Source organism: Castanea sativa, chromosome 1 (assembly GCF_040712315.1).
Source record: "Castanea sativa cultivar Marrone di Chiusa Pesio chromosome 1, ASM4071231v1".
Lineage (NCBI taxonomy): Eukaryota > Viridiplantae > Streptophyta > Magnoliopsida > Fagales > Fagaceae > Castanea > Castanea sativa.
The window spans coordinates 56,328,174-56,345,109 of record NC_134013.1 but is presented as its reverse complement, the minus strand read 5'-3'; the positions used below and the strand labels follow the sequence as shown (position 1 = coordinate 56,345,109).

Below are 16,936 nucleotides of genomic sequence, written 5' to 3'. Positions count from 1 at the left end.
TGACATGGGAAGAACTAAAACTGTTGAGTACTTACTTCTATATATTAAAATCTTTATATATACCACAATTAAGCTATTAGAGTATAATAATGTTTTTTTTTACCTTAAAATATGGGAAGAACCTAGAACTGTTGAGTATTTCTACTGAAGTTTGAGATCCATCGAGTTGTTTCAGAAACTTCTCTTCTAGTTGTATCACAGATCTTAATACTTCATGGAAATGACGGTTTATAGTCTCATTAGAGCGACGGAAAAAAAAAGATATTTCCCGATGCTTTACACCATGTGATAATATGTAAAGAAATTTGGCAACTTGTTCTTCAATCGTTGCTCGTTGTGTTGGTTGGAGGCCACCTTCTTTACGTAGCATGTCACACAAATCTAAAAAAGCTCCAGGCCCCATGCGTATAATATCATGACACTTTTTATTTTCAATTATCTCTCTCATTAGTTCATCGCGAACGCTTCGTCTTTCTAAACTCAAACTACTAATTGAGCAAGTTACTTGTCTCCTTTGAGGCCTCCTTGAAGTATTAACCAATAGACAACAAGACAAACTACATAAGCAAGTGCCATTCGACGTCTCCATTCCCAATCCCATAATACACGTCTCCTTTTATTCTCTTGTCTATCCATCTATTTATATTTTCCCATGACAGCAAAAACTATTACAATCCATGATATGCATAAATACACTAAGCATGAAAAAAAAAAAGTTAATAGACGTGACTCTATACTCCTAGATACAGTGTGGTAGAGATTCAAAAAAACACTCATTAAGTAAAATAGCGGAAAGATGAGAAAAAATTAAAAGGGAAAAAACTCTCTAAAGCAAGAACTGTCCAAATCAAATGAGACACAAATTTTGTATCTAAACACTTCTTAAAGGAAGAAATTCTAATACGTTTAAAAAAGTGAAGCACAGGCACTTTCGTATACCAGTTCCCAACAATTCTCCAAAAGCCAAATGATAAACAAAATATCAAACAAAGGGAGTGTAGAAGCCCATATCGGATCAGAAACAACTTTGTACACAAAATTCATTTTTGTCATGTTCCAAACAATTGTCTCATCCGGTACACTTTTTTCTTTTTAAGATACCATTGTCAAAACTATGAAACAAGATCTAAAAGGTAAACAAAGTAGAAGTAGAGTTTCAACAAATCTAAGAACACAAATACAAAGAGGCATATATAACGACAAAAACTAAAAACTAAAAAAACAAGAAGAAACAGACATCACTAAAACCAAAGGAATATTGCATTGTACATTTGCTTCGATTTTGTTTTCAGACAACACAGTATTTTCTTTTCCTTTCGAATGAAGAGTGAGACACACATAAAGACACATGTGAATATGCAACTAGAGCAGTAGAGTATATATAAAAAAATGTGCTCTTGGATAATGAAGCGTGAGACACACACAGAAAGACACATGTGAGATGCTGCACAAACTCATGTGAGTTTGGTCATACACAATCAAACAAGCAATTTATCAAACACATTGTGAGCAACTCTTTGAAACTTTAAAATTCTAGTTAAAAAAAAAAAACCCAAATCAGAAACCCATTCACAAAAAACAAGAGATTGCCCAATAAAAATCACAAACACAAACCAATAATAAAAAATCTGACCATAAAATCAAACTTACACAGAATAAACAATCACAAAGCCTAGGTTTAACCATAGTTCATCCATATATCACGAATTAAAAGGATTGCAAGTGTTTAGATAAAAATAAACAAGAAACACAGATCCATATATAGCTACAATATACAAATTTATGCAAGTTCACAATCTAGACTCACTCAAGCACTTTATCAAACACGTTATGAGCAATATTTTGAAACTTTAAAATTTAAGAAAAAAAACCCTCAGATCCGAAACCCACCCACAAATAACATGTTATTACCCCATAAAATCACAACTAATAAGAAATTACCCAATAAAATCACAATTTTAAGAACATAGTTATTTGATCCAACTCAAAAGAAACCCATGAATCAGAAATTAAAACAGAGTTTACCTTTGTGAGAGAATGCTAGGCGTGAGAGAGAAGAGTGAAAGACAGTCCAAGAGTGAAGAAGTCGTGAGAGAGAGAGCCAACGTGAGCTGAGAGAGCTTGATGAGAGAAATTTGTGGGAGAGAGATGAGAGAGCTGAGAGAGCTTGAGAGAAAGAGCGTATAGATTTTTTTTAACGGGACAACAGTGTAATTTTATAAATATTACAGGGATAAATTAGGTAATTTATTTTATTAATAATCTGATGTGCTCTACTCTCCCTCCAAATCTCTCCAATTTGGAGGAATTAAAAATGAGGGGATTGGAGGTAGTTGAAACCCCTCCAAACCCCTCCAAACCCCTCTCCCTCATTCCTTGAAAAACTCCCAAACAAGGTAATTAAATTACTCCCCCTCCCTCTACTCTACTCTCCCTCCTTTTTTAAACATCCAAACAAGCCATTAAGGATACAATACAAAGAGCTACAACATATTACATAGGAGTATAAATTTAATGGGGACATCTATGTATAAAACCAGGAATTCAACCTCCGCTAATAGGTTCTGGCTAAGCAAACTGTTTTAGAAGCATCGCGCAGGACATCAACAAACACTCTGAAGTGTATGTATCTTTAATTTATGGAATTTCTTCTCTAGAATAGAATCATTTACTCTCAATAATAGAAGGAACTACCAGCTCTCTTGCCTTTGTGCTGCCAACACCTTTTGTTTCCTTCCACCGGTTGCCTTCTGCACACAGAACCATCATTACAGTTTGCTCCACATGTGGTGGAATTGCCATATTTGTAGTCATTGTAAGTGCTTAAATTTGAACATGTGAGTGAATTTATCCGTGAGTCAAACCCAGAGAAGGAACTACCAGAGCCTTCGTGCTGCCAACACCTTTTGTTTCCTTCCACCGGTTTCCTTCTGCACAGAGAACCATCACGACAGGTTGCTCCACATGTAGTGGAATTGCCATATTTGTAGTCATTGTAAGTGCTTAATTTTGAACCCAAGCCTGATACTTGGGACTTATATTCTGCTTCTAACTTCGACACTAACCCGTTAACTTTCAAACATTTGTGTTCCTCACACCTTACTCTTCCTCTAGCAGGTTGTCTTGTACAGTAAGCCCCAGAACCTAAATCCACCCCACATATAGTTTTGTAGCCTTTGCTGACATCAAGTTTCTCCAAGGAAACTCGAGGTTGCACTATTCCAGGTTTGCACATTACAGATGAATTCTGGTTGTAAGATAAGGCATCATGACAGCTGGAATCCAAATCCGCATCACGATCATATTGTGATTTTCCTTCTGAAACTGACTCAGAAATGGATCTACATATTCTCATGCCTTTATGATCATCACACCTTTTCCTCCCTTTAGCTGGTTGCCTTAAACAAGGAGAGCCATTGTTCAAGGGAACTCCACATATAGGGGTAAAACTTTCACTAACAGGACATTTAACAGGAACAGGTTGAAGCTGTATTGTACCATCACTGAAATTTTGTGCACTGTCACTGCCACTCTTTCTGTCAGCAATAGTACTGAAATCTGAGCCTACAACGCTCTTTGGGTTCCCTTCTGTAACCACCTTTGGGATGGACATATTAATCCTCATCCCTTTGTGTTCAGCACACCTCTTTCTTCTTTCAACTGGTGGCCTCCTACAAACGGAGCCATCACCTAAGGGCGCCCCACAAAAACTAGTGTTGTCCTCAATAACACCAATTCTATCAAGTACGAGCCTAGGCTGAGATCTGCCAAATTTGAAAACTCGAGATAGGAAATTGTAGCTCTCTTCATAAGTATTCAATTTGTTCTCTGGTGAAGGCAGCTTGCTTGCTTTGATTCTGATGCCCACCTGCTTCTGACTAAATGGTAGAAGTTTTCTGACAATAATAGGATATCTGGTAGTGCCTGAAGCAATTTTGTTAAGTTTTTGAAGGATATCATCTGGGCGTCGTGCACCATTAAAGCTTGTGTTCCATGCATAATCAAATCTGTTGAGGAGCTGAGCTTCTGTTTTCTCAGCATTCCTCTTGCTTTCCATCTGTTCAACAAGCAATAAAGGAAAAAGAAGAGGTTATATTGAAATGTTCATATTACAGTCAAAATTTTTATCAGACCACATACAGGCAGGCACATATTTGTCAACTTTTCCTTTAGACCATCCCCTCCAAAAAAAAAAAAAAAAAACCAAAACAAAACAAAAACAAGACATTATCAAATAAATAGATAAGTGGATAATAAATATAAAAAAAAAACAATTATTGATATTCCTCCAGCAATTATGGAAATGTTCTACATCAACTTAAGAAAGAAAATAAAAGCTGTGAAACTTTCTCTAAAACAACATTTGCAGTGCCTCACACGAGTTACTTTACATATTCTAACAAGTTAATTCCAAAATATGTTGTGTGAATGCAAGAGGCCATCAGCATGAAATACATCAGCAAAAGTACTGTTGGTAACAACATTGAAGAACGGTAACCAGAAACTTTAATGGCACCTCATACAACAGAGTCAGTAACGCCAAACAAACACTCCATAACACCATAACACAATCACATTTCTAGTTGCTGATCACACACAATGGACTGTTTCAATATCAAAATCTTCCTAAGGGGTGAAGCTCATGATCAATCAGCATATACAGTGGGGCCTATTCTAATGATCTCATCTAGCTTCGTAAACTCATTCTGTTCACAAGATACCCTTCATTTTTCTAACATATGCAGTGCCGAGTAATAGAATTAACACAACAAAGATGTACTTACAGGAGCCCATCTAAAAACAATGGGGTAGCCTCTTGATAATATCTCATCAAACAATCCAAGCCGTTTTTGTAGAGACACATTCTTAGAGTCATTTGCGCAACCATTTGCGTAGCTATTTCCCAAATGAGCACCTGTCCGTCCATACTGCTGAAGTCGCGTCCTAACATTGTCAGCCTGACCAAGGTAAACCACAACTAACCAGTCCGGATCAAGCTTGCCAACCTCACGCCCTAACCCGGTCTGAGATACAGCAATCCCAAGCTCATATATTCCTGAACCAGAACTTTTAGGCAGGTTATGAACTCTGTACCTTGCAGCTCCTTCCTTTCCCAGTGCAAAATCTTCCCAATCAGAAGGACCAACAAGAACCTAAAAGTTGAAACACAAACAATAAGCCCAAAATGAAAATAATACACCCAAAGGAGTTACCTACACATATGGATTGAAAAAAGGAACACTAGAATCCATGGAGGGCACTATATAAATAAGGAGAGTCTTTGTCTGAAGGACAAATCTGCTATTCTAAATCCAACGAAAAAAAAAAATCAGTGCAAACTACAGCAAACCCCATTTGTCAAAAATGGGGCTTACCCTTTTGTGTCTTTTCCCAGTTAAGCCATTTTCCTCTATATTATTTGCTGAATTGTAGCTCTAAAAGTTTATGCTTGCAATTTTTTTACAGCTTGTACAGGTTGTAAACTTGTACTAAGCACTGTCACTATACTTTTTTTTCCGCTAATAAATTCATTCCTCAAGAGAAATAATAAGAGATATATAGTAAAAATTCAAACTCGCATATGGTAATGTCCATCATGGTAAAGTTACAACCTTGTTAGATCATATAAAAGGGGGGAAATTTTGAATTCCTAGAGAATCAAAGTAAAATAAAAAAAAAAAGAAAAAAAAAGAAGAAGATGTAATTTTGAACATGTTGTGGGCATAAAAGTGTGAATAAGTAAGCACAGAATCTGCAAGCAGATCCGCGTGAATCGACTCCCAGGAATTGAAACGAAACTTTCGGAGATTATTAACACTGATTCACATCTGATCACACTCGGCAAGTCAAACCCAAAAAAAACGCACATATATATATATAGAGAGAGAGAGAGAGAGAGAGAGATTGGAGTTGCCTTCCAGTTGGAGAAGACGGAGTCGTGCTTGGTGCGATTACAGTCCTCCCTCTTTAACCTGGTGGTGAAAGAATCGCTGCTTGCTAATGCTGCTGCGGCAACCATTTTCCTTTTGGTTTTGGGCTTTCAGCCCTACCTGAATCAATTTGACCGGTGATCACGCCCTTTTATAGCGCTACCGTTTTTTTTAAGGACTTCAGTCACACTATACACTAATACGTTAAGTATAAAATAAATATTTTACAAATATCGTATGATAAAATAGTTGAATTACTTTAGTTTATACTAGCTTTATCACACCCGCTTACTCCTTTTTTTTTAAAAAAATTTATCTAGTATCATAATTTTTATTTTAAATTTTTAAAAAAGTTTGTTTTAAAGACAAGAATTAGGATTAGTAGGAGAGTGTCATATTTTGTAGGCATTTTAAATAAAGTTTGAGATATATTTTTACCGAATTATCCTCAAGTTTTTTCTTGTTAAATCCAAAGTTTAGGGTATTTCTGAACCACATAAAAGTCCAATTCAAAAAGAGAAATCCTCTTATAAAATAGTATAGATGATAAAAATCTATTGTGTAAAACCAATTTTTCTTCTAAAAAATAAATTAAAATGATGAGAAATAATTAAAGCGATCTAAACTAAATAATTAAATGTATTTTAATTTTTAATAATATAAGTTTAACGAATAAAATTGGTTCCAATTAGCTCAATTGGTGTGTCTTTGTCTGGTGATAAAGAACTATCGTCAGGTTCGAACGTCATAAGTTATAACTCTTTCAAAAAAAAAATTGAATAAGAAATCATAAGTATATAAAATAAACGTTCAAAAAGATCGTCTATGTGATGTACGTCAAAAAAATGTGACCGGCCCAATCTTATCCAAAGAGTCACAAGTGGTTTCCAACATACGAGCGATCGAATGATGGGTTTATAGTGTCAAAATTTTTTGGTGGTCAGGATAAATAAAACATTAACGGACTAATCTGTCCTTTTTTTTGAAGAGAACAATGATTTTTCATTAATAGAAATTGGAGTACAACATAAAGCACATGGAAAAAACTAACAAGAGAAACTTAACATTTCACCCTGTCAACTAGGAGGAGATGTTGTAGCAACAATGGCTCTGCTCCTTCCCAAGTTTGGGATTTTGCAGAACCTTTGGCTATCTGTGCTAGTTCATGCACCACACTGTTGTAATTCCTTTTCAGGTGCTGCACTTTTCAGCTACTAAAGAACTCCAACAAAACTAGAACTCTTTGAATAACTGTTCCTAATTCTCCATGGCTTAACCTCATGTTGATTGCTTTAGCCATTACAAGTGAGTCTGTCTCTAGTATAATCTGGTGTAGTCCTCTTTCACGGGCTAAGAGGACACTTTCTTCGACTGCCAAAGCCTCAGTAATTTCTGCTTCATATGATCCAGTCATAACCTTACTACTCCCACACCAGATAGGCCTCCCCATACTTGTTGTTCCATCCACATTTATTCTGTAGACTTCAAGGGGGAGTGCTGCCCAACTAACTTCAAGGGGTTGTTTCCTTAGCTGACTTACTGTCATTACTCCTTTATAGTCACCTTGGATTCGCTGAGCATACCCCCAAACTTGGGATGGTGTTTCACATTGGGAGTCATGGACCACTTAATTACGGTTATACCATATGGACCAAGCCGTGACGAAGAAAGTTTCAAGATCATGGGGGATACCTGCATTCAAAATCAGAATAGCAACATCCACAAAGTATGCCAGCTCCACCACACATCCCAAAGCTTATTACAGTACAAGAGGGCATGACTAGTACTCTTAAACCCCCTTTCAGAAAGAGGGCATTTTATTTCAATGTTCATCCCTCTCCTTCCATGGTTTAGTCTAGTTGGCAACCCCTCCATTCAAGCTCTCCAGGAAAATATTCTAATCTTGGCCGGGAGTTTTAGCTATCATATTTTCTTTCATAAAGGAGTTCCATAATCTCTCGATGAGCTTTTCCCGACCTCAGTCTTTTCCACTAACGTTAAGGCTACATAGTAGGCACTCTTGACTAAAAATATGCCTCTTTTGTTACCCACCCATATTATTTTGTCCTCTGGCAGAGTATAGCTAAGTGGAATGTTGAGAATAACTTCCATCTCAAAAGGTAAAAAGTACCTTCTAATTTTATCCACCTTCCATCACCTTATGTCCTCGTCAATCAAAGATGAGACCATAGGAAAATCCTCAATATCTACTTGGGGAGAGTAGATTTTATATATGGTTAGTGTGGGCAACCATTTTTCCTTCCATATATGTATCATCATTCCATTCCCTACCCTCCATCTTGTCCCCTTTCTAATGACTTCCAAGCTCTTGTAAATGCTTCACTAGGCGTTTAAAGGATTGTGCCCAAGGTTTGCCCCCATAATATCGTTGTAGGGAAAATATCTAGCTTTGTATATACACACCACCAGGGAGTTTGGGTTATTTAGAAAACGTCGTGCTTACTTTACTAACATTGCTAGATTGAAAGCCTGGAGATTGAGGAAACCTATGCCTCCTTATGCCTTTGACATGAACATTTTCCTATGGCTGACCTAAGTCAACTTTGTCTCCTGATCCTTCTATCCCCACCAAAAATTTTGTTCCATTCTTTCCAAGTCTTCACACAAACCCTTCCGAAGTAGAAAACAGCTCATAGTATATGCAGGGATTGCCTACGTTACCACCTCTATCAGAATCTCCTTTCCCCCCCCCCCCATCAACAACATTTTTTCCTTCCACCTAAGAGTTTTCTTTCTACTCTCTCCTTTATTTCTGCAAAAACCTGATTTTTTGACTTACCTATTACCGCTGGGAGGCCAAGGTATTTACCTTGTCTTGAGTCTTGCATGGGTTCGAGGATGTCGAAGACTTCACTTCTAACTTCAGGAGTTGTATTATGGCTGAAAGTCTTGGAGGCTTATCCGTATTGATTTTTTGCCCCGATGCTAGCTCATAGAGTTCAGGGATTTCCACCAACTTGGAACATTCCTGCCTCTCTGCCTTGCAAAACAACAGGCTATCATTTGCGAAGAACAAATGGATGACCTTTGGCAGCCCCTACAAACAGATACCGTTGGGAGGCCAAGGTATTTACCTTGTCTTAAGTCTTGCATGGGTACAAGGATGTCGAAGACTTCACTTCTAACTTCAGGAGCTGTATTATGGCTGAAAGTTGTGGAGGACTTATCCGTATTGATTTTTTTCCCTGATGCTAGCTCATAGAGTTCAGGGATTTCCACCAACTTGGAACATTCCTGCCTCTCCGCCTTGCAAAACAACAGACTATCATTTGCGAAGAACAAATGGATGACCTTTGGTAGCCCTTACAAACAGATACCCCATTGAGGTTTCGGTTGTTGTTTGCATTAACAATAAGAGCTGAGAGTGCCTCTGTACACAGAAGAAATAGGTAGGAAGACAGTGAGTCTCCTTGCCAAAGTCCCTTGGTTGGGGCGATAATTCCATGAGCCTCCCCATTGATTAGGATAAAGTATGTGACAGTTTTAATGCACTTCAGAATCCATCTAACCCATTTGTCATGAAAGCCTAGTCTCCTCATCACCCTCTCAACGAACTCCCACTCAACTCAGTCGTATGTTTTGCTCATGTTGAGTTTAACTGCCATGAAGCAATCCATCCCACTCTTTTTGTGATCCAAGTAGTGCATTAGCTCAAAAGCTACAAGCACGTTATCAGTTATCAACTCTCAGATAAAAATGTGCTTTGATTCTCCGAGATTATTTGTGGAATGATTGCCTTAAGGCGATTTGCAAGGACATTGGATACTAGCTTGTAACACACATTGCTGAGGCTAATGGGATGAAAGTCCTTCATTCTAGTGGGGTTTTTCACTTTCGGCACCAAGGTAATGATAGTATTATTAATACCAAACAAGGGAGCATCAGAATTTAGCACATTAAGCACCATATTAGTAACATTAGTTCCAACTATTTCCCAGTATTTTTGGTAAAAAATTACTGACATTCTGTCTAAGCTGGGCGCTTTTGTTTGATGCATTTGGTAAAGAGCAGTACAGACTTCTTCACCAGTAAAGTCTCTGGTGAGCTCAGCATTCATTTCCCTTGTTACTTTGGCAGGAATCATATTCGTCACTTCATCGACTCTAGTTGGGTGAGTGCTTGTGTATATGTCTTCAAAATACACCATGTTGTATTGGCAATGCTTTCTTTACTCTCACACTAGGCTCCATCATCATTCCATATTCCAGAGATTGTGTTCTTTTTTCTTCGTTCTAATGCTCGATGGTGAAAATACTTGGTGTTATGGTCCCTTTCCCCTAACCATTGCACCCTTGACCTTTGTTGCCACCACATCTCTTCCTCATCCAACAGGTTATTTACTTCTTTTCTCAGCTTATTTATTTCAGGTCCATTCTGCCCTTCACTATCACCCTTGATCGGCCTACTGATTTCCCTTTTTTTCTCTTGGATTTTCTTTGGAATCTACCCAAATGCTGATTTGCTCCATTTTGAGAGGGCTTCTGCACATTGTTTGAGTCCTGTCCTAAGCCCATTCGGACTGCTCAGGTTTGTTCCTCCATTCCAAAACTTCCTTGATTATCTCCTTACAGTCTGCTCATCTAGTCCATATGACTTCGAAGTGAAATCTGCGCTTTCTTCGATCCTATAATACCTTCACATCAACTAATAGAATGGGGCAATGATTAGATGTTGTGTCCACCAGGTGTTGTACCTTGATATTTTGAAAGTGATCAGCCAGTCCATTGTTGTGAAGGCTCTATCTAGCCTCAAATACACCCTATTTTCCCCTTCCTGTTGATTGCACCATGTGTAATCAAGCCCATTGTACCCTATATCCTTGAAGCCACACTTGTCAACTACATTTTGAAACTCTTCTATCTGCTGGTGTGGTCTCGGGGGGGCCCCATAACTTTTCCTCCCTTTTGAGTATCTCATTAAAATCACCGAGACATAACCACGACAATTGATACTGTCGATTGAGTGTATTAAGAAAGCTCCAAGATTCCTTTCTATGATGGGTCTCTAGATTCCCATAAAAGCCAGTTATCCTCCATTTAAACCCAATTCCTTCCTCAGTAATCACAGCATTAATGTGGTGCCTAGAGTAACTTTTTATTTCCAAATTAACCTCCTCTCTCCAAAACATTGCTAAGCCCCATCCCTTCCCTTTCTATTGGACATAGAAACCATTTACGAAATCTATCTTACCTTTCACTTTCTTCATACATGCAATCTTTCTCTTAGTCTTCGACAAGAAGACCACCATGGGATCCCAGTGTCGCACGTAATCACGCAACACTCCAACTGACCAGGGCTTCCCAAGCCCCCAGCAGCTCCAACTCAAGGCAATCATGGCTTTCGGCGGTGCTGCATAGTAGCAACCGTCATTTCTTTGGATGTCGTCGCATCGTTGGTAAGGTCCCTTTCACATCTCTTTTTAGTTTTCCTTTCATTGTCTACTTCTATCTTTTTGCTCTTCTTCCACTTTTGGCTCCAATCCCAGCCTCTTGGCCCATCATAACTGCATCCTCTGTTGGGCCATGTTTCCTAGCTAGTTTCTTCCATTTCCTTATCTCTTTAGGCCTTTTTTTCCTTGTTTCGGTCCATATCAAGGTAGCCCGATTCCTTATTTGCACAACTTGGGCTTTATTGGACTTGTACTTCAGGCTCCTTAACCATTTTTCCTTTTTGTAGGCCCACTATCGAGCTCTCATTGCCACACACTTTATCTTTGCCCCGTATCGAGACCAAGTGTAGGGATTTTTGCAGCTCACGCGTAGGCTCTTCTTTCCTTATGGTTGGTAGTTGTTCCTCAGAGCTGTCCCATCTCATCAGGGTGCTAGCTCTCTAACATCCTGACCCATCACGTCATCTAGAGCAGCCCAGCTATCAAACTTTCCATCTCCTTTGTCTCCATCATATCTTTTGCCTCCTCCTCTGCTGTCAGCTCCAAGATTATTTGTCACCGCCCTTGGCGGCGGTGATTTGGTTCTCTCACCATTGTCATTGGACAGATTGCTCGCCTCCTTTCTGACTTTCGTCTTCTCCAAGTATCCTTTGCAACTTCCATTTGCTCTAATCCAATCACCATACTAATACTCCATTGGTTGCCTTTCAATGGCAGCTTTATAGTGTCGAACATCATGGCCTACTTTTCATAAACAAAGCAAATTGTTGGAAGCCTTTCATATTTGAAGGTGGCCCATCTGTTCTCTCCTTCCTTATTCCTTAAGTAACCTCCCCTTCGTAGTGTATTATCAATTGGTAACTCGACTCTAATCCTCATGAACTTGGCTTGTTCCATCTGCTAGGAGCGTCTATCCATTTCAATGAAGTTACCCATTTTGTTTCCTATATCCCTTCCAGTATCTTCTGTCATTAGTTCAAAAGGCACTGCCCATACCTGTACTCAAAAGGGTGAATGTGAGAAGATAATGTTTGTAGTTGTTAATCCTCTTCTCCATCTACACAACAAGAGTAGATTATTATCAAAATTCCATGGTCCATTTTTCTCCACCCATTCCATCTGGTGTTTTGAGTTAAACTTGAACTAAAGAATATCATTCCCAACCTCCACTATTCTCAAATCTGGCCCTATCCTCCTTTAGGGCCCGTTGATTTTGCTGTTTGTCGAACAAGAGCTTTCTAAAGAGACTTAAATGGCATTCTTCCAGAAGGTCAATGCTACTATGGGTTGAGATTTGAATGCCATCCTCCTCCACCTTGGTGAGTTGCAGGTTCTGCAGTCCATCCAACACTGCTTGTTCCATTCCCACGAACTATAGATTGACCATACCCTAGTCGTAAAAGCTAAGATAGCCAAAGAAAGGACCAAAAGTTGGGTGTAGACTATGGGAGGAAGAAACCCTTACTTGAGAGAGAGAAAACTCCTATGAGAGAGAAATGTAGTCGGTAACTTCTTACCAAAATGATTAAAAATAATTAATGGACTGGTCTGTCCTGATTGATTAATAGAATACCATCTTAATAACTAGCTTCTTATAATTAACTCATAGCCCTAATCCTCCAATTAGTTGCTTCGTTACCATTCTACCTTTCACAATCTGAATTTTAATTTTATTATTTAAAAAAAACACCCTTCAAAGAATATCAAAGCCTCTCTCTCTCTCTCATAGAAGGTCGAAGCTAGAAGCTATATGAGTTGTTTAGATTAAAGAGGTGGCACTTGGCCTATTTAAAAAGTCATATGGTTTGGTTAGATTATTTATTAAGTTATCACCATTAAAAAAAAGGGCAAATTACACTCCCCCTCCCTTGGGATTTGGAGAAATGACACTCACTCCCAAACTTGAAAGAAAAAAATACTCCCCTCCCTTCAGATTTGAAAAAAATAACACTCCTCCCCTTCAGTTAATATTAGTAACGGAATAGTCCAATTTTTTAAAAGATTTTCTTTACCAAAGTTTAACCATGATTAGTGAAAAGAGCATTCACATAAAATAAAATAAAATAAAATAAATGAAAAGAGCATATTATAAAACATGCTGCTTAAGTGGATTTTTTAGTCTCTTCTAGCACCTTTCCAATTGATTTTTGAAAGTTTGATGATCCTCTTAGATTTTTTAATCGCACCTCTCTCCAACACTTTGGATCAAAATTTATGAAATAAAACAACTTGTTGAAGCTTTCAAGCTTTTATTGTTAAAAAATGAGTTTCAAATTTTTAGAGTCACTTATCAATATAAAAAACTTTTAAACATGGGTAAATTGGATAGAATTTACATAGGTGCATGTGTGTGTGTATATATATATATTTATCAAAGTGTTTTTGTGTTGCTATTTTTATTTCATTGCAATTTATTTTGTTAGATACTTTTTCATCATGCAGGATATCTATTTATAGATTTATTAAGCTAGTTTTAATTATTCAAAGTACAAGAGAAACTCTAGAAGTTCAAATCAATTATTTTTCTTCGTGTAAGTCAGGTGAGGTGTCAATGGCTATTGGCTTATACTTTCCAGTTCATTTTTACATTTACTTCTTTACTACCAAGTATTGTTTCTTTGGCTGAATTATTGACAAGTAGCATCCACTAATTGAATTGCAAATTACCTTTTAAGCATTATAGACACAAGGGAAATAGTTTGGGCTTTTTCCAAATACTAGAACTACTTCTCAAAAACTAATTTTTTAGTTATATTAATTTCAAAATTTTGGTTTAGGAAATTCAATGAATATAAAATCTTTGAAAAAAATGCAGAAGAAATAAGATAATAGAGCATGAGTAAATATCCAAAGCATTGTGTGACAAACAAAAGCATTTTCAAACAAAATCCATCAACGGAAATATCTTTGAACTTTGAAGTAAACCCATTAACAACAACAAAAATCAAGCTCTTTCAAAAAATATATAAAGCTTTACAAATTGTTTTGTGAATATTATACCATTGTGCACATAACAATCTATCTACGCATAAATTCCAAAAATCCATGGCTCAGCCATGCTAAAATATAAGAAATTTTGAGGGCTTTGTTGACATTTACTTGGTTATTCAGCTTTTTTCGTATTCACTATGAAATCATTATTGGGCCATGGGATGGGAGGTTGTAGGGGACCAGCGAGGTATATTTGTTACTGTGAATTTGTAAATAAAAGTCCTTAACATCAATCTAGATTTTCAAAGAAGGAGGAAAGGAATGATTGCCGAAATTTTGGATTTTGTAAAACTTTTAAGAATAAGTTGAGGGCAATTTTGGAAATATGTTCTTAATTAAAGGGTAGATTAGTACACAACATTTTTAACATTAATTTAACAGAGTTTAGTTAAATAAATGTCAAAGGGGGAAAATATTTTTTTTTCCTTTTAATTTTGGGGGTGAGTGTCATTTTCCCAAACCTCAAAGAAGAGGAGTGTTATTTGCCCAAAAAAATTCAATGGTATGTCTCAAAAAAAAAAAAAAATCGATGGTATTCCTTTCATCTTTTGCAATGTAATACACACTATGATCACAATAGTGTATTTTTTAATGTCTACTTTTCTTTTTATTTGAATTAATCTCTACTATTCTTTCACAAATATAACAAAAGATTTAGATTAAAATGCTTGGAATATATGATTTTGACCATGGTGGATACCGTACTTCAAAGATATTGTAAAAGAACACAACAATAAAAACATTTACGCATAAATGGTCATGTAAACTACCTTATTATAAGTTAGAGAATATTCGTTCAAATCATTTTGAGGAAAATATTTGCCCTTTATCTTATTATGTCTGTGCAATTCACTGCTTAATTAAAAAATCTTTCAATAATATAATTAAAATTGAATAATTAAATAAATAGTAAAATAAAAACACTAATAATTAAAGTATATGAAAAAATCACATCATGTAAGTCTAAGTGGTGTTTATCAAAACCAAGTATTATGATTAGATTATAAAATAAATGAAAATAAATAATGAAAAATTCTTTAAAATTTTGAAAATTTTAGAAGTCCATGGTTTTAATTAATTAATTTTTTTAATAAAAAATTAGAGCTTAATTTGAAGCAATTCAAAATCATAGGGCTCCTAAGCTGGTTTCCAAACTGTGAACCCTAAGTTTTGAATATTTCAAAATTTCTCATCCCTACTCATTTACAAATTTTCAATTAAGGAGCACAGATTCATAAAATAAAAACTCACAATTTAAAACCTCTCACTAAACTCACGTTCTTGGCAGTTTATAATCTTTTTATCTCTTATAATTTTTGAAATTTAAACAGACACATTCTAATTTCTTCTCATCGCTTTTCCTTTTCTCAATTTAAACCGACACTATTTTTTTCTTACTTCTTCTACGTTCTCTTTTATTTTGAATAGAAAAATCTCTAAACTTTTAGCAAACTCAAACTCGCCACAATTTTTAGTGCACAATAGTCAATCCAAAGGTATGTTCCTTAATACAGAACTTGATTCCATTATGTGAAACTTGAACATCACACACCTCCTTAATTATTTCACATATTGAACAGAGAAAACACCACATCATCAATCAAAAGGTATATTCTATCAAATTTTCTTCATCCTCTTACATATTTAATTTATGGTTGCAATTTTCTTTTTAATGCAACAGTTCTTTCACTTTTGTAATCTAATTAGGTTTTCATGATTGATTGGGTAGGCTCTCTCTATATATTCTTTTTTGGTTTCAACAAAATGATAATAAGATCGGTCTATTGTTCTTTTCTTTCCTAATGTTTCTAAAAGAGATGAATGAATGGAAAATTATAATACTAAACTAATATAATATTTTTTATTAAAAGCCTCAAATATCAATGGTTGTACTTGTAATGATGGTTGTTCATGCCTCTTTTTTTTACTAAAAAAAAAAAAAAAAACTATATCCATAATATTTTCACAACATATTTTAAGTGACAAGTTGTTAAAAGTTATTATGGGTGGATATAAAAGTAATTTAAGTTGTATATTTAAATTAGAACCAATAACAACTTATCAACTATTATTTGTTATGACCATCGCTTCCCCTTGGTACGGTGGTCACTCTACACGTATAAATGCGTGTGGGGTGTGGAGAGTAAGGGTCGGGGTTCAAGTCTCCAGGAGGGAGCTTCACACACATATACATTTAGATTAAGCTAGAGTAGAAACTCTATTTTGTATATATAAAAAAAAAACTATTATTTGTTATGAAAGTATTGTAAAAATGTTGTAAACATAATAGTCATATTAATTTCTTTAACGTTGTCAACTCACTAAAAAGCTTAGAAAACTCCTTAGGCTCTGTAACTCAATGGCATGCACAATTTGAACTTACTCACCTGTGGGTTTCTCTTGAACAAGCCTTGGCACATTGCTGGGCTTTGAGTAAATGTTGTCTTTGAGCTGATTCTAGGCCTCACAGATCTGGATATCTTCTAATAAACCTTAAGTCTATGGGACAGCCAAAATACGAAAATATCTATCATTCCTCTTTAAACTTCTCATTTTAAACAGTCACAGCTTGATTCAGCAAAAAAAAAAAAAAAATAGTCACAGC

General features: G+C 36.2%; 1 protein-coding gene across 1 annotated transcript; it reads right to left on the bottom strand.

Annotated features, from left to right (window-relative positions):
* Nucleotides 1-2,380: 2,380 nt before the first annotated feature.
* Nucleotides 2,381-6,102, bottom strand: LOC142612874 (protein EFFECTOR OF TRANSCRIPTION 2-like). Its single transcript, XM_075785051.1, has 3 exons — nucleotides 5,915-6,102; nucleotides 4,785-5,153; nucleotides 2,381-4,057 (listed from the first exon to the last, which is right to left on the bottom strand). The coding sequence occupies exons 1-3, from the start codon at nucleotides 6,017-6,019 to the stop codon at nucleotides 2,675-2,677; spliced, it is 1,857 nt and encodes a 618-aa protein (XP_075641166.1). The 5' UTR covers nucleotides 6,020-6,102; the 3' UTR covers nucleotides 2,381-2,674.
* Between the last annotated feature and the right edge of the window lie 10,834 nt (nucleotides 6,103-16,936).